The sequence below is a fragment of the Barbus barbus genome (assembly GCF_936440315.1).
Source record: "Barbus barbus genome assembly, chromosome: 1".
Lineage (NCBI taxonomy): Eukaryota > Metazoa > Chordata > Actinopteri > Cypriniformes > Cyprinidae > Barbus > Barbus barbus.
In genome coordinates this window covers 3,640,001-3,657,868 of record NC_136729.1, presented here as the reverse complement: position 1 = coordinate 3,657,868, position 17,868 = coordinate 3,640,001, and the positions used below count along the sequence as shown (strand labels likewise).

The 17,868-nt window shown below is 38.7% G+C and overlaps 2 protein-coding genes across 3 annotated transcripts in view; both read left to right on the top strand.

The window, feature by feature from the left end:
* Nucleotides 1-254: 254 nt before the first annotated feature.
* LOC306879813 (ER membrane protein complex subunit 4-like) lies at nucleotides 255-4,477 on the top strand. Of its 2 annotated transcripts, none has more exons than XM_079433013.1 (6): nucleotides 255-440; nucleotides 1,027-1,126; nucleotides 1,201-1,315; nucleotides 2,345-2,498; nucleotides 3,653-3,813; nucleotides 3,893-4,477. In XM_079433013.1, the coding sequence occupies exons 2-6, from the start codon at nucleotides 1,032-1,034 to the stop codon at nucleotides 3,926-3,928; spliced, it is 561 nt and encodes a 186-aa protein (XP_079289139.1). In that variant the 5' UTR covers nucleotides 255-440; nucleotides 1,027-1,031; the 3' UTR covers nucleotides 3,929-4,477. The 2 variants fall into 2 exon arrangements, with proteins under 2 accessions (XP_079289139.1, XP_079289138.1); XM_079433012.1 differs by having other exon boundaries at nucleotides 288-440; nucleotides 1,198-1,315; nucleotides 3,893-4,234.
* A 795-nt stretch (nucleotides 4,478-5,272) lies between these two features.
* LOC306869434 (lysophospholipid acyltransferase LPCAT4-like) overlaps nucleotides 5,273-17,868 on the top strand; it is a 28,406-nt gene continuing 15,810 nt past the window's right edge. The window contains exons 1-2 of the mRNA XM_079416213.1: nucleotides 5,273-5,580; nucleotides 10,687-11,050. Coding sequence (XP_079272339.1) covers nucleotides 5,506-5,580; nucleotides 10,687-11,050 — 439 coding nt within the window. The 5' untranslated portion in view covers nucleotides 5,273-5,505. The remainder of the gene's footprint in view (nucleotides 5,581-10,686; nucleotides 11,051-17,868) is intronic.

Here is a 17,868-nt window from a genome sequence, read left to right as displayed (position 1 = left end):
TATGATTTTTTATTAAGAACTATGTTTTGGTCTAGTAAAATCATAAATACATAAATTATACAAATGTAAGTAGTAATAATAAAAAGTTTATTAGTAATTATTTTAAAACTATCCAAACAGATATTCAGTATATTTTGTTTTGTTGTTTAAAAATAAATATATATTTTTAGAGAAAAAAAAATTTTAAACCGACATTTAAAAAAAAAAAAAAAAAACTTAATTTGCGTATTTATTGGGTGTTTATCGCTGATCGCGAGAGCAGCCTTGTCTCTGACGTTATCTGCCGGGGACGGAAATGCGGTCGTCGTGACGTCATCAGCAGGTTCTTGTCCGCCGAGCAGCAGATGTTATTATTTCGTTAAATCTGATCATTTACTGCATTAGACGAACATTACTCGTTCTTCTCGTTTGATTAACGGCTGATCGAAGCGCGTCGAACGGTGAGGCGATCATCGACTCCATAATTCATCCAGTATTTAGACGCCAATCTTCATCGTTTCATATCAAACTGTCCGTGTTTACCGATTAATTGTGTCATAAATAAAGATACAAGAGAGATGACGAGTCTGAAAGAAGCTGCTGTTTGATGATAAATCAATATTCTCTTTATTATTTCTGGACTCCTTGTTAATGGTTTAATGTTATTAATCAATACGCGTGTCTAATTAATTAAAATCATGAAGCTGTACAATTTCACATCAATTTATTTAAAGTTTAACACAAAAGTACATGTTAATTATCAAATGTTGTTTTAGCTTGTCTTAATTATTTGAATCAAAAACAACTTTATTCAAACTTATTCTTGCAATAGCCTTATGAAATTCTGTTGTTTTTAAAATGATCTGGTTATCAAATGAAAGCACAAAACATTAATTGTATTTATCTTTATCAAATTGACATTGTAGAGGGGAACGAGTCTGAAACCTGAAAATTCAATGAACATCAACAAGAGATTTAAAGAAGCTGCTGTGCTGATTTGTGTAACAGTAAATCAATATTTCAGCATTCTGATGTGTTTGTGTCCAGCTGCGATGACGTCACCGGGGGGCGGGGCTCTGGCCACGAGGGGCGGAGCCAGCATCAGGAGGATGAAGTGGTCTCTGGAGCTGAGCCTGGGCAACAGCAGGTGCTGCGTCACGTCTGACCGCGTTCACATCGTTAACAAGCAGCGCTGACCAGCTTCTCTGTGCTTCTCAGCAGGAACCGTGGCGACCGGCAGAGTAAGGACGGAGAGGTCATGTATCCGGTGGGATACTCAGATAAACCGGTCCCGGACACCAGCGTGCAGGAGGCTGACCGCAATCTGGTGGAGAAGGTGACCGCTCCTGCTCTAACTCTCAAATATTGCACACAAAAAACATTACAATCATACAACAATCATGTGGAGCACACACTTATATCACTATTTAATAAACATTCACAAAAAAAGTTGCATTTGTTTGCAGTGCTTCAAAAATTACCATCACAACTTTGTACCAAAAAGCACGGTTTTTTCTGAGATTAGCATCATTTTAGAGTAATTCCAGCGTTGCACACATTCACAGTCAAAACCTGAATCATCAGTTCTCACTGAATTCATTACCAATATATTCAGCCATCTCCTGATGTGTTTCTAAACCCTGGAAATAGTCCAGACATCAGAAGAGTATCAGTCTAAACGCGCTTTATATCTAACATGCGTTATGGATGTGACAAAACAACAACAAAAAGGCCTGAGATTTGAGAGACTACATAGGCTATTTTGTAGAGTTACAATACACAGCCAAGCAACAAGATCTGCCGGCTGGAGAAGGGTTCTTCACAAAGCATAAAATACCCTTTTTATTTCAATTTTAATTTTTTTGTGTTTCAGAGGAACTTTATCCGACAGAACAAACATTCTGAAACATCTGAACCAATTGTATAATTATTGCCTTCAAGTTTCCAGATTTACCCGGAAGATTCCAAAAAATCCTGTAATGTTTCTCAAATTTACTGGAAATATTCCACCTTTGTGCAATGCTAATTTATAGCCCTTTACAGTGGTTATGCTTTATATTTTTTCTATTTGTTTCATCTGATCACATTAATTTGCTTTCCATGCATTGGATTTTGAATAATAATTAAAAATGGCTATTTTTACCTTAATTATGGTGTTAATTGAAAATTATATTAATGACTTTTTCAAATATTTGAACAGAATAATAGAATGAATGTAAATAAGTGGTGTGTGATTTGGAGGTGAATATTGTCCAGTACAGGAAAAAACCCCTTCAAAATCTAAAATATTAAAGAATAAAAATGTTACTGTAATTAAATATAAGTGCATTTGTTTAATGTAAACTGTTACTGTGTGTGTGTGTAGAGGTGCTGGGATGTAGCCCTGGGTCCACTGAAGCAGATTCCCATGAACCTCTTCATCATGTACATGTCTGGAAACACCATCTCCATCTTCCCCATCATGATGGTGTGTATGATGGCCTGGAGACCCATCCAAGCGCTCATGTCCATGTCAGCTAGTGAGTAACTCACACTCTCACTCACTCTCACACACACTTACACTCTCACACACACACACACACACACACACTCTCACTCACACACTCTCACTCACACACACACACTCTCACTCTCACTCACACACACTCTCACACACACACACACTTACACACACACTCACACACACTCTCACTCACGCTCACACACACTTACACGCACTCACTCACACGCACTCACTTACACACACACTCTCACTCACACACGCTCTCACTCACACACGCTCTCACTCACGCACTCACTTACACACGCACTCACTCACACACACTCTCATTCACTCTCACACACACGCACTCACTCACACACACACACACACACTCTCACTCACACACACTCTCACTCACTCTCACACACACTTACACACGCACTCACTCACACACACTCTCTCACTCACTCTCACACGCACGCTCACACTCACACACACTCTCACTCACGCTCACACACACTTACACACGCACTCACTCACTCACACTCTCACACACACTTAGACACGCACTCACTCACACACACTCTCACTCACACACACTCTCACTCACTCTCACACGCACTCACACACGCACTCACTCACACGCACTCACTCACACACACACTTACACACGCACTCACTCACTCACACACACTTACACACACACTCACTCACACACACATCATAAGCAGTGTTGGGGAAAGTTACTTTTAAAAGTAATGCATTACAACATTGCATTATTCCCTAAAATAGTAACTAATTACATTACTTAGTTTATGTAAAGTAATGCATTACATTTGAGTTACTGTTTAAATTTGCTTGTTTGCTTTTAATATAAAAAGTTATTTTACAATTATAAAGCCCTTTCACACCAAAAGTGAAATGAATCCGCCTCGGGCTTACTCCTGATTTCTCTCTACATGGCAAGACCAGAGCTGTCAGTCAATACATGAGAAACACAGTAACTGAGATATTTCCTTCTAAATTAAAAAGTAATGTTACTAGTTATTTTTTTATTTTTTTTTAAGTAACCTGATTACATAACTCGTGTTACTTGTGATGCATTACCCACAACACTGGTCATAAAGCTGTGTGTGTGTGTGTGTGTGTGTGTGTGTGTGTGTGTGTGTGTGTGTGTGTGCGCGCGCGCAGCGTTTAAGCTGTTGGAGAGCTCCAGTCAGCAGTGGCTCCAGGGTCTGGTGTATCTGATCGGGAATCTGCTGGGATCCGCTCTGGCCATCTACAAGTGTCAATCAATGGGGCTCCTCCCGACGCACTCGTCTGATTGGCTGGCCTTCATAGAGCCGCCTCAGGTGTGTGACTAATTCATGAGCTCGTGTGTGTGTGTGCTTTCACATTCCTCTCACTTGTTTGTGTTTGTTTTCTACACAGAGACTGGAGATCATGGGCGGAGGGATGGTCATGTGACACACAAGACCGTTTAACAAGACCGTTTTAACCCTAGCTGATAAAACCTATGCTGATAATTAAGATTTGTGTTTTGATCTGTTCTGTGATTTGCTTTAAATTAATAAAGTTTGTTTAACATTTAGCTGCTTTGAAGTGGAAATATGGACTTGACTTTTTACACACATATTGAGAAAATGATTTTTTTATATAAAAATGTTTTAATATAGCATTTTAGCTTAAAGAAGGATATAACAAGATTTTAAAGACATATTATAAATGTATATTTATGTTCAGAACATATAAATTAAATACCCATTTCTACATAAAGAGTGAATTATTCATCATTTTTGTTCAGATGAAGTTAAAATCTGTATCATATTATATATATTATATATCATACTATATCATATCACCTCAAAGGCAAATGGAAAACAGTAAGTTTTATTTAAATGTTAAATTTATTGTAATGTCAAACTTTAGCCTAAAGGAAATGTTTTAAAGACATATTAAAGACATTTTTATATCTTAAAATCAGCTAAAATGATTATAAACACTAAGTTTTGAAGTTATTCTCTGTTTTTCTGGGAATAGTTGCTTGATTCTTTTATTAGCTGATCAGTGTTTAGGAGATTTACTGATGGAGCTTCACACATGATTTCACATCAATAGAGACTAAAATAGGTCAGAAGATTACATAACTCCTCTGACTGAGAGCTGAGCTAGTTTTACAGGTTCAGCCTCGTACCAAACGATCCTCTGTTTGTGAGATCTCAGAGTTTCAGTCTGAACCCAGAGAATGTGAGGATCAGCTCAGACGGGTTTCTCTCCAGAGGAGCGTCTCCTTGAACAAACCTGCTGATCCACTCAAACGTCCTCTTCCAGGACAATATGAATGACTTCTACAGACTCATACAGCATAAAACACTCTGTTTATCAGCATTTCAGAGTGGCATCCCTGATAGGTCATTTAAAAATACTAATTCACACTATTAAGTTCATGTATGATTTCTCTATTTTCAGAAAACATATTGTATTAAACACTTATTTTTGCTTATGCTTACAACAGCTACAAAACACATTTATGTATCAAAAATTAGCAATGCATAAATGACCAGCGTATTAAACAGAAGAAAGTAAGTTCTGATAAAGCATAAGAAGTGACTGAGTTGAACGAGTTTCTATTGGGGTGTTTAAGTGGGCGGGGCCAAGTTGATTGATGTTGTTTAGTGGGCGTGGCTTCGCAGGAGGTTGTGTGTTTGGTGGGCGGGGCTTCGCGGGAGGTTATGTTTAGTGGGCGGGGCTTCACTGGCGGTTGCTTGTTTAGTGGGCGGGGCTTCGCTGGAGGTTGTATGTTTAGTGGGCGGGGCTCCGCGTGTAACTCTTCAATTTCTCTCAGTTTGTGTTTGCTGATGGTTCCCGGAGGTCGAACTCTCTCTTGTTTCGTTTTACATCAGTATTTTTTTTACCAGATGGGGTTGAGCTCGTTTCACACAAATACTCTTGAAGTTGTCTTTTAGTATCACCGCCATCTTATCTTATATTGTTCTCCGGGCATCGTTCATCAGGCTGTGGAGTGCGTTCATCGTTCGGTGAGGATGTGGAAGCAGAAGACACGCGCTCAGCACCCGTTCTTTTATGAACTGGATCTAACAGCAGTTCAGAGATTCCAGGTAAGATCTCCGTTCAGCTTCAGCGTCATGCGTCATGCTTCTGCTGCGTGACTGACGCACGGTGCGTCAGCTAACATATGTTCTGCAAAAATCACCATGGCAACAGAAGTCAGTATCGAGGTTGCTGAAGTAAAACTGTATAAATGTGGTATTATCAACTGCTGTTGAAAAGATCGGCGATTCGTCAAAAGACGAAGTGATTTTGTTTGGAATAGAACGCAGAAAAAAAAAAAATAATAAACCCCACTAACGTTACCTGACAGACATCAGTAAACGCTAAAGGTAACGCTGTAACGCTAAAGGTAACGCTGTAACGGTTATTGGAGCAGATTTTCAGACTTTTTGATGCCAAACATCCCGAAATATGTTCACCTTTGAAGACAACCTATAATATACAAACAGCTTTATTCAAAAGTGTTCTTTTGTCAAGTATTTCCCAGGTTTATTTTGATTGTATGCAAATAAGATCTATTTTTGCTTTAAATGTTTTGCATAACAAAACTATGTAAACTGGGTCTGGTTTTAGGTGAAGCATTGTATTGTAACGTAACTGCAACCAAAGTGTAGCATTGTAACATCTTATATATGTGTGTTTGCTGTGGTTTTCCCTATTTATTATTATTATTATTATTTAGTCATTTAGCAGACACTTTTATCCAAAGCTACTTACAAATGAGGACAACAGAAGCAATCAATTGTAGTATTACAACAACTAAAAACAGATACAAAACTAAAACTTTATAAATACTACCTATACACATTTTAAAAATAAAGAAATTAAATAAAAATGACAAATGCATACAACAAAATATCAAAACTTAACATTTAAATGAAAAATAAATTAAATAATAAAGCTAAAAACAATTAAAAATATTAAAGAACAAAAGGTATAAGAGTATAATAATGATTCTATCGTAACACTGAGTCAAACACCAAAAAAACAAAGTCCAATATTAACTTCATATGCTTTTACGCTTGAAGGCTAATCTGTCTATTATTCCTTACGGAAATTAACCATGGTTTTACTACAAATAAAACCAAAAAACATAGTATAGCTAAACCATGATAACCACAAATTAACCATGGTTTTACTACACTAACCATAGTTTAACCATGGCATTTGTAGTAAAACTGTGGTCAATACGCCAAAAAAAATAAAAAAATAAATTTTACTAAACCTTTCCTACAATAAAACCATGGTAAGGCCTAATTAATTTTCATAAGGGGTATTTTAGCTGGAGCTATGGTTACTGTGGTGAATTTTATTTACATTTCTTTTTTCAGTTATATTTTATATTTAAGCCAAGTTATTTTATTTTAGAGTCAGCCAATCGTCTAAAACAGTCCTGATTTATGTTTCATTTTGCATTAATGACAAGTTGGCTGTACATTGTCCCACTTTGGACATAAAATACTGATTTTGAGTTTTAGATTGTTTTTATAATGTGAGAAGAAACCACATAAACTAGTCTTTCAGAAACCAGCCAAACCAGTCTGCAAATTAGTTTGTTGCTGTTCTAAACTGGTTTGGTAGTGCTTTATAAAAATAGATTTTAAGACATTGGTATTTGCTTTAAGTCTTTAAATGATCTGGCACCCTGCTATCTGTCTGACATAATAAAAGAAAATAAGCCAACAAGATGTCTGAGATCGACAAAAAACTGCTCTTTTTCTCAGCCTAGACCACTGCTAAAGACAAGAGCGGTGCATTTGCAATAGTTGGACCGAGGCTACCTTCCTTTATCTGTGAAAGCTTCAAATTCTATCTGTGTTTAAAAACTAAATCGAAATCTTATTTTCTTGCCTTGGCTTTTTAAACCCTGTATGCTAAATTATATTTTGATTTTACTGATGTTATTCTATTTTCTGGTTTTTATTGTATTTGTACAGCACTATGGTCAACTGCTGTTGTGTTTATTGGTGCTTAAAGGGGTGGTTGACTTTTTTTAGGCTTGATTGTGTTTATGGGGTGCATTCTAACGTGTTATGCTTCGTACTTAAAAAACGCACTATTTTTCGCATAATTTACCTTTATTCTACACCCTTCTCCTTTGAATGTCCCAATTATTTCCTGATTTTATGAAGCCCCTCTCTCAGAAATACGTGATGGGCTCTGATTGGTTAGCTGGCCCAGTGTGTTGTGATCAGCTGAAAGTCCCGCCCCTCAGCTCAGCGGCATGTGCTCTAGTTATATTGTAAACAATAGCGTTGTCTATATTGCTTATCAGTTTGAGTCCGATTGAGACGCAGAGGATATTAGTGAAGAGCATCACGCAGAACCTGTGCAAGCACGGCTTTTAACGCCATGTTGTTTGTTTGTTGTTGTCTTATACTTTTAGATACACTGTTAATTGTAAATGCTTCTGTTAGCTTCTAATATACTGTTTTATCCTGATTACAGCTTTAATACAGCACAGTAACTGCGTGTGCGTCCATGTTTAACGCTTATCGTAGCTATATGAAGTGTATAACTGGAATAGTTTGATGATTTGAATGAGAGAGAGAGATGCAGAGAAGGGCGACGCGAGGAACAAGATGAAGAACTGCTGCTTTAGAACATTGATTGTGAAACTTGTGAATCCATTAGACTCGACAGAAGACAGAATTGCGATTGATATTTTGTGCACTGCTAGTTTTAACAGCATGACAACAATAATTCTTCTCTAAAGCAGCGCAACATGGCCCGCCCCCTTAGTTGCATGTGACGGGAGGCGGGGTTTATGTAAATTTCAGGGTTTGTGATGTCACAAACCCGGGAAGTAGCTTGTTGTAGTCCTTACCAGCCGTAATTGTAGGCATTAAACTGCCAGAATTTTAAAAGATGTTATCTCCGTTTGCGTTGAACTTTCAGCGTCGTAACTTTATTGTTTATGCTCAAACAGAAACATTACACACTAACTAATGTTAAAAAAGTGAAATCACAATCAACCACCCCTTTAATATTTTTATTGCCCGTTTGGAACATTGTGTAGGCATTACTGGGGGTGCACTGGAGTGGTTTAAATCTTATTTTTCCAACAGAAGCTTCTCAGTTAAGATTGGAGATTATACCTCTAGTAATGCTGTATTATGTGGGGTTCCTCAGGGCTCCATCTTGGCCCCAATTATTTTTTCTCTTTACATGCTGCCACTTGGTTCTATTATTAGAAAACATGGGCTGTCATTCCATTGTTATGCTGATGACACACAAATTTAACTGCCCCTCAAGAGAAATTCAGATGGTTTGAATAACCTCCTGGTCTGTTTGACTGATGTAAAGGCATGGCTTTCTTTAAACTTTCTGAATTTCAATGAGAGTAAATTTGAGTGGGCTGTCCTCGGCCGTGAAACCGTGGCATTGTGTTTGATGAATCTTTGAAATTCGAAAGGCAGATTAATTATGTGGTGAAATCTTGCTTTTTCCAGCTTCAACTTTTATCGAAAGTAAAGATTTTCCTTTCTTTTAAAAATGTTGAAAAAGTAATCCATGCTTTTATTTCTTCAAGGTTGGATTACTGTAATTCTCTTTACGTTGGGATTAGTACTTCAGATATGTCCCGATTACAATTAGGGTGAACGTACCTATTAAGCACACTTCCATTTCTGAGATCAGATTATAAAAAGAAAAATAATGTATTATCCTACTTGATGTCTTAACCAATTTATATGTGTGTTACTATATACCTCCTATAATTTGAAGTCAATCAGATCATTGCATGCTGAGATATGAGTCTCCATGTGTTCACTCTGTCTGACGGTCATTTTGAAAGCTGTCTAAAAACTTTCACCAAAAGAGGAGCCCCTTAAATGTGCGTTTTTTTAGATGTTTAAACCTTTATTTTGGGTAAGTTTCACCACTTATTGTAAAACTTAATGTTCAGACTTTTGCATATTATAACCTGGAGCTTGGACGAGGGAAATAATTACATTAGATCCAAAAGATAGTTTTATCAACACGGCGCAGATGCTACAGAACACGGTTAGCTGACTAGCTGGATAAGATTGTGTGCTACGCTAACATATTACTTCACAGGCATTACTGGCTTGTACTTTTACATCCATAATATTATGAATTGACAGTTTATTGCTGGTCTGTGGTTTTACAGTGCTGTAATTTTGAAAGATGTCATATTATTTTAAGGTGAGCTTAAAGGGTACACTACTATGAAAATCACACCGCTTCAGTGTGACATCAATAACAACAAGTATAATTTCATAGATATTTAATAATAGTTGTTCATATTAAAATATGTATGAACTTAATACGTGACCTACACTATTTATTTAGCAAAAATCCTGTAATATTTATTAAAATGACATGCAACTTGTTACTGCTCCAATTAAGCTCAGTGTTCTCTCTTTAAGCTCTTCCACATTGAACTTCTATATAAATACTTCAGAAACAGACTTTAAATAGTCATGGTCATCACGTAAAGTTAGTCAATTTTACTTTTACTTTTAGTCATTTAGCAGACGCTTTTATCCAAAGCGACTTACAAATAAGAAAAAGTAACTAAAACTAAAAGTTAACACACTGTAATTTTCTATGGATTCTGTCGACTCAAATCTGCAGACTGGCTCTGATCTTTAATAACTAGCATCAGCTTCTCCAGACTGTAAATCTGTGGAAAATCAGGGCAGAAATCATGTAGTGTTCTCCAGCCTTAAGAGATTATAGATAAGATTACATCCATTTAATAAGAGGTTTCATAATGAGGCTAGTTTCTGTGTTCATCCCCATGAATGAAATGGTTTATTGGTTTGTTTTATTAGATTTTTGAATGTGTTTCTTAGCTGAACGTGAACTAGTCTAGATGTTGCAATGTGCTTAGATGACACTTCATTATGAATATATAACTGATCGACTTAAATGCCTAGTTGCTTGATTTTAGTGTTCTGTTTTTTTTTTTTTTTTTGTGATTGACTTTGTACCTTCAAAAAATATATTTTTACAATTATTCTTAAAAAAGTTTCCTTAAAATAAACAATACTTTTTAATCAAACATGATGTGGGTTTAATGGGAACAGGGGTGTGCTTAAAGAACACAAAAATGTACCCATTAAGCACAGCCAGACTTTTTGAATTTAATGATGTATATCTTAATTGAAATGCTTTTGTCATTTTAGGGAATGATTCTGGGCGTGGTTCTGTTTCCTGTTCGCATCACCCTGGCCACGCTCTTCTTCCTGCTCATGTGGCCCATTGCTCGTCTGCGATTGGCTGGTCTGTCGGCGGCGGAGCGGGCGGAGCCAGTGCGGGGCTGGCGCTGGTGGCTCTTCCATCACATCATGCTCTTCCTCAGCCGCGCCGTCTTCTTCTCCATGGGCTTCTTGTGGATTAGGGTCAAAGGGCGTCAGGCGGGGCTGAAGGAAGCGCCGGTGTTGGTCGTAGCGCCACACAGCGGATTCCTGGACATGCTGGTGCTTTGCGTGACAGATCTGCCGATCGTCGTGTCGCGGTCTGAGAACTGCAGACTCCCCGTCATCGGAGGTGAGGTCCTGGTCCAGACTGCTCCACAAAAGCCCAGGGCCCGGTTGCATGAAAACCCTTAAGATAAGAAAACCCTTAATTATAAGGTTAAGGGTACCCTTAGTGAAACATGGGTTGCAAGAAAAAACCTAAGGGCTTACTTAAGGGAAGTTAAGGCTGTCACTTAAGTATTTCCCTTAATTGCTTAAGTGTTCCCTTAAGTTCTGTTATGCGTTGCTACAAAGTCCTTAGTAACCGTTTCACCTTAAAAAATTAAGGGACCAAAATAGCTCCCTTAAGTCATCTTTTACTCTAGCACGATGGCTGATTTCATGTTCATAGAAGAGGAGCAATTACCTAGGCACATTTTTAATGATCGAAATAATCCATTGGAGACTATGAATGATGCGCAGTTATTGAGAGAATATAGGTTTGATCGTCAGTCAATCCTTCATCTTCAAAAGCTTGCGGTACTTTTCAGTCTGTCATTGGCGACGTTTTCAGAGTACACAAATCCACTGTCTGCAGAGCTGTCCATCGTGTGGCCTTAGCCCGGTGTCGCCGAATTGACACATGTCAAATTTCCTTCCAGAGATGAGCAGGACGTATTAGCGGAGCGTTTTTTTGCAGTTGCTGGTTTCCCACGCGTTTGCGGAGTGATAGATGAACACGTGTGAATTCAAGCCCCACACCTATATGAAGATCAATTTGTCAAAAAAATAATATTTTGTAAAAAAATAAAAAATATTTTATAGCTGTAGTTGTTAGGTTATTTTTGCGGTCCGTTATGTTTATAGTGCAATATGGAAGAGTAACTATGGCAACCGCACCTCGCGTTGCCGTGCGCTGCCAGAAACTACAGTGAAACGCTTAATATAAACACTTAGGTAAGGGTGACGGTTAAGACGTTTGTTGCAACTCTCTTAAGGAAATCCCTTGCCTCAGGGATCTTTTCCCCTTCAGGGATACCCTTACTTAAGGGTTTTCATGCAACCGGGCCCAGTCCTTTAGGATTACGGCAGAATAGAAGCTTCTGCTTCATGCGTGTTTTGTCCATCATGATCATCTTCACCAATTAACACAACTTTTGAAGCCTAACTACAAACATACAAAACTAACAACTTTTGGTATAAGTTTAATCGCAACATATAATCATTGCAGTTAATAGTGTTCACCATCTGTACATGCGATTTGTAACTAACTACATGATTCATACTTCTCCTAAATATAATGTAGAAACTTAGAATTTTTTGTAAAGCTGCTTTGCAACGATTTGTATCGTGAAAACCGCAATACAAATAAGCTAGAATTGAATTCAATTGAATATATACAATCAGCAAAGGTTTTTTGACCCTCTAACTCTAGCACTCGCTATTCTAATTCTATTTTATCTATTTGTTTTCTTTTTTATTTAAAGCAAAAACACTTGACCCTCTAATTCCAGGGTTTCCGCAGGGTCTTAAAGTCTTAAATTGTACAAGAAAGTCTTAATTATGATTTCAAGAGGTCTTAAATTTAGAGACGGAAAGACCAGAATTGCGATATGGCTGAATGTGACGATTAAACTTCAAAAGGCTATGATTTAATTAATAAAGTCCGGTGCTGTGCTACTTTGTGTTCTGTCTTTACCAGGAAAACTGTTATATTTCAGCCAAACACGACACCTGCCGTCAGAGAATGAATCAGTTAACAGGTTAAGCTAGTGCGTGTATGAGTTTCACTGCGCGATTCAGTCTATTAAAATACATTTAGAATGATCACATAATTTAAGATACGGGGGCAGAAAATGTATAGCCTATATTTTAAGGTATATCATTTCATATAGTTAATATCACACAAAGAGTAACAGTCTTTTCTTCAAAAGTCAGCATGATTACAAATGTGATTTTGATTTTATGCAACAGTTCAGTAAACAAGAAGTTAATATTAATAGACTTACATTTTAGACACCATTTCCTGTTTTTGCTCTATTTCTACAACAAAAATAATTCCAAACACAGTCACAGCGCTGTTTTGTGTCTCTGAACAGCATGACAGTGATTCGTTCCTGAATGAATCAACCTTTTAAACGATTCGGTTCAATCGCAATGACTCGCTTATTAACAGTGACTCGCTGCCACCTGCTGGCGGTTTTAATTTCACATTTAAAGTATCTTCATTTTTAAAAATAATTTCAAACATCAGTTTTCAATGTTTTATGTTTCAAATATGAAAACATCATTTATGCATTTGTAACCGCAGGTTAGCATTCTATGTCCCTCTGAGCTGCATTAAACAGTGTGTAAATACATCTAAATGCCACTTCAGAAGCATTGCAAAGATACATTTTGTTGATACTACATTTACATTTAGTCATTTGGCAGACGTTTTTATCCAAAGCGACTTACAATTGGGGAATACAAAAAGCGATTAATCTTGAAGAGGCAATCAGACAGAGGAAGTGCTCATAACACCAAGTCTCAGTCATTGTTCAAATAAGTACAAGCTAGTAAGCGGAGAGAAAGATAGAGGGAAAGAGTTTTTTTTTTTTTTGAGTTTAGGATGAAGTCAAGTACTGCCGAAAGAGATGAGTTTTCAGTTGTTGCTTGAAGATTGCCAGGGATCCGGCGTTCCGGATAGGGGTGGGAAGATTATTCCACCAGCCAGGAATGGTGAACGAGAATGTTCTGGAGAGTGATTTTGAGCCTCTCTGTGATGGTACCACAAGGCGTCGCTCACTAGCAGATCTCAGACTTCTGGAGGGGATGTAGGTTCGTAATAGTGAGCGGAAGTAGGAGGGTGCTGAGCCTGTGGTAGCTCTGTACGCAAGCATCAGTGACTTGAACTGGATGCGAGCTGCCACTGGTAGCCAGTGCAAGGAGATGAAGAGAGGTGTAACATGCGCTTTTTTGGGCTCGTTGAAGATCAGTCGTGCCGCTGCATTCTGAATAATTTGTAGAGGTTTGATTGTGTTTGATGGCAAACCAGCCAGAAGAGCATTGCAGTAGTCCAGTCTAGAAACAACAAGGGCCTGGCAAGAAGTTGCGCAGCATGCTCAGTCAGAAAGGGCCTGATCTTTCTGATGTTGTGTAGTGCAAACCTGCAGGATCGAGCAGTCTTTGCAATGTGCTCTTTGAAGGTCAGCTGGTCATCAAAGATTACACCAAGATTTCTGACCGAAGTTGATGGGGTAATCATTGATGAGTCTAACTGAATCGTGAAGTCATGCTGTAGAGTCGGAGTGGCAGGGAAGACAAGAAGCTCCGTCTTTGCCAGGTTGAGCTGTAGGTGATGTTCCTTCATCCACGCCGAGATGTCCGCCAGGCAGCCTGAGATCCGTGCAGTTACCGTTGGGTCATCTGGTTGAAAAGAGAGATAGAGCTGTGTGTCATCGGCATAGCAGTGATAGGAGAAGCCATGTGCATGTATGATGGGACCCAGCGATGTAGTGTATGTGGAGAAGAGGAGGGGTCCAAGAACCGATCCCTGAGGAACTCCAGTGACCAGTTAATGTGGTTTGGATACCTCCCCTCCCCAGGCCACCCTGAAAGATCTACCGGTGAGATAGGATTCAAACCAGCGAAGTGGAATCCCAGTGATGCCCAGTGATGAGAGGGTAGACAGGAGAATCTGATGATTGACAGTGTCAAAAGCAGCAGAAAGATCCAGCAGAATGAGGACTGACGATTTGGAATCAGCCTTTGCAGTTCGCAGGGCTTCAGTGACTGAGAGTAGCGCAGTCTCTGTTGAATGGCCACTCCTGAAACCTGACTGTTTAGCATTCAGTTTGTTGTACTGTGAAAGAAACCGCGAGAGCTGGTTGAAGACAACTCGTTCGAGTGTTTTCCCTACGAATGGAAGGAGAGAGACAGGTCTGTAGTTATCTAAAAGAGAAGCGTTTAATGTAGGTTTTTTGATCAGTGGGGTTACCCGAGCCTGCTTGAATGCTGTGCGGAAGATGCTTGTGAGGAGAGATGTGTTGATAATGTGTGTGAGTGCCGGTAAGAGTGTGGGAGAGATTGTTTGGAGAAGGTGTGAGGGGATTGGGTCGAGAGGACATGTTGTAGGATGGCTGGAGAGGAGAAGTTCGGATACTTCTGCCTCGGTGATGGGACAGAAGGAGAAGATGGGAGTTAGAGCAGTGGATGTGGTTGATTGGAGGTCCTGTGGAGTTGAGAACTGGTTACTGATTGTTCTAGTTTTGTCTGTGAAAAAAGAGGCAAAGTCATCAGCGGTTATCAAAGTGGTGGGAGGTGGAGGAGGGGGACAGAGGAGAGAATTAAATGTTCTGAAGAGATTACGCATGTCTGGAGCGCTGGTGATCTTGTTGTAGAAATGTGAGGATTTGGCAGTGTGGACTTCAGTAGAGCAAGATGAAAGCAAAGACTGATACCTACTCAGGTCCGACGGATTGTTTCATTTGCGCCATTTTCTCTCTGCCACTCTGAGTTTGGTCCAATTCTCACGAAGAACATCGGATAACCAGGGGTTAGAAGGAGCAGCCCGTGCTGGCCTGGAGGAGAGAGGACAGATGTCGTCTAGACAAGAGGTTAAGGTAGAGCATAAAGTGTCAGTGGCTGCATTTACATCCAGAGAAGAGAAAAGGGTAGGCGAGGGAAGAGAGGAGGATACTACAGAGGAAAGAAGGGAGGGGGAAAGGGAGCGTAGGTTGCGTCTGAAAGTAACCGGTAAGGGAGATGGTGGCACCTGGGTAGCAAAATGTAAAGTAAATGTAATGAAGAAATGGTCAGAGATGTGTAGTGGCTGTACCAGAATGTTATCTGTAGAACAATTGCGTGTGTAAATTAAGTCGAGTTGGTTACCTGATTTGTGCGTGCTAATAGTGGTGAGGCGTTTGAGATCAAATGAAGCTAGGAGTGACTGGAAGTCTGTAGCATAAGGCCTGTCTAGGTGAATGTTGAAATCGCCGAAGACTAAAACTGATTGTGATCCTCTGTGAAATCTAGGCTAAAGTCTCAATCTAATTATGAGATAACAAGTATCAAAGTTTGATTTCAACCATTCATTTCACTATGTTTCAAATCTTTGACATGGTCTTACTATTAAAGATATCAAGGTTACATTTTCACAGAATGTTCTTTACCTTATGAAGGATTTTATGATTTTATGTAGAAAACCTTAAATCACCAAAAAAATTACTTTAGCTGGGTTTTCACAGAGAGGGTCACTTGTTGGAATTGGACAAAAAATGACTGTCGTACAGCCGTTGAAGAGTCTGCAGAGTTGATTTTGAGAAAAATAGAGTTAAAGATTCCAAAGCAAAATTTCCCCCCAATTCCATTCTTAATAATAATTACTATATTATTAACAATATAGCTATTTTTTTTTCTTTAAAAAATAAGAACAAAGAGGCAAGGCAAGTTTATTTATAGAGCACATTTCATACACAATGGTAATTCAAAATGCTTCACATAAAAGGAAGTAAAATAATCATTAAAAAATAATCACTACAATAAAACAAGGAATTTTAAATGTTTAAAATCATTTTAAATCTGTTAAGAATAGAAAATGGTTATACATAAAATACAATGTAATCAGTTCGGACGTAGCACAGTGCTCATTTAACAAATGCACAGCTAAACAGATGAGTTTTGAGTCTGGATTTAAATGTGGCTGTTTTAGCACATCTGATCTCTTCTGGAAGCTGGTTCCAACTGTAGGCGGCATAATGGATAAAAGCCGACTCCCCTTGTTTTGTGTGAACCCTTGGTATTTCTAAATGACTAGACCCTAATGATCAGAGTGGTCTTTTAGGTTTATATTCAGTGAGCTTATCTGCAATGTATTTAGGTCCTAGGCCATTGAGTGATTTAGAAACGAGTAAAAGTACTTTAAAATCAATCCTAAATGTAACTGGAAGCCAGTGTAAGGACCTGAGGACTGGTGTGATATGCTCAGATTTTCTGGTTCTAGTCAGGATCCTGGCAGCAGTGTTCTGGATGAGCTGCAGTTGTCTAATGGTCTTCTTGGGAAGGCCGGTGAGGAGGCCATTACAGTAATCCACCCTGCTGGTGATAAAGGCATGATCAAGTTTCTCCAAGTCTTGACTAGAAACATCTAATTCTTGCAATGTTTTTGAGATGATAGTATGCTGATTTAGTTACTGCTTTGACATGACTACTGAAACTAAGGTCTGTCTCCAGAATCACCCCAATATTTCTGACTTGATTTTTAGTTGTTTGACCCCTACAGTCAAGGTATGCATTCACCTTGAGAACTTCATCTTTGTTTCCAAATGCAATGACTCTCCTTGTATAACTGAAGAAAGTTCTGGCACATCCAACTGTTAATTTCAGCAATGCATTGGCAGAGGGAGTCAATGGGGCTGTAGTCATTTGGAAATAAGGCTAGGAAAACCTGGGTATCATCAGCATAGCTGTGATAGGCAATTTGGTTCTTTCTCATTATTTGACTTAGTGGGAGCATATACAGACTAAACAAGAATTGAGCCTTGTGGGACTCCACATGTCATGGCCGTCCACTTAGACTTATGCTCTCCTATACTCACATAATAACCTCTCCCTTGACCTGTATGACCTGAACCATTTGAGTACCATCCCAGAAAGCCCGACCCAGTTTTCCAGTCTCTCTAGAAGTATGTTATGATCGACAGTGTCAAACGCAGCACTGAGATCTAGTAGCACCAGCACTGATATTTTGCCCGAATCAGAATGCAAATAAACAGTAGTTTAATCAAGAGCAGCGAGTGATTCTGTCTTTTCTTGTAATGTTTGATTTAACATTGAGACAGATCTGTATTAAGACCTGCTGTGATGGATCTAATGTAATGTTACACATCAGATTTTTCTTTTTATGCGAGACATAACAGATTATGTTTG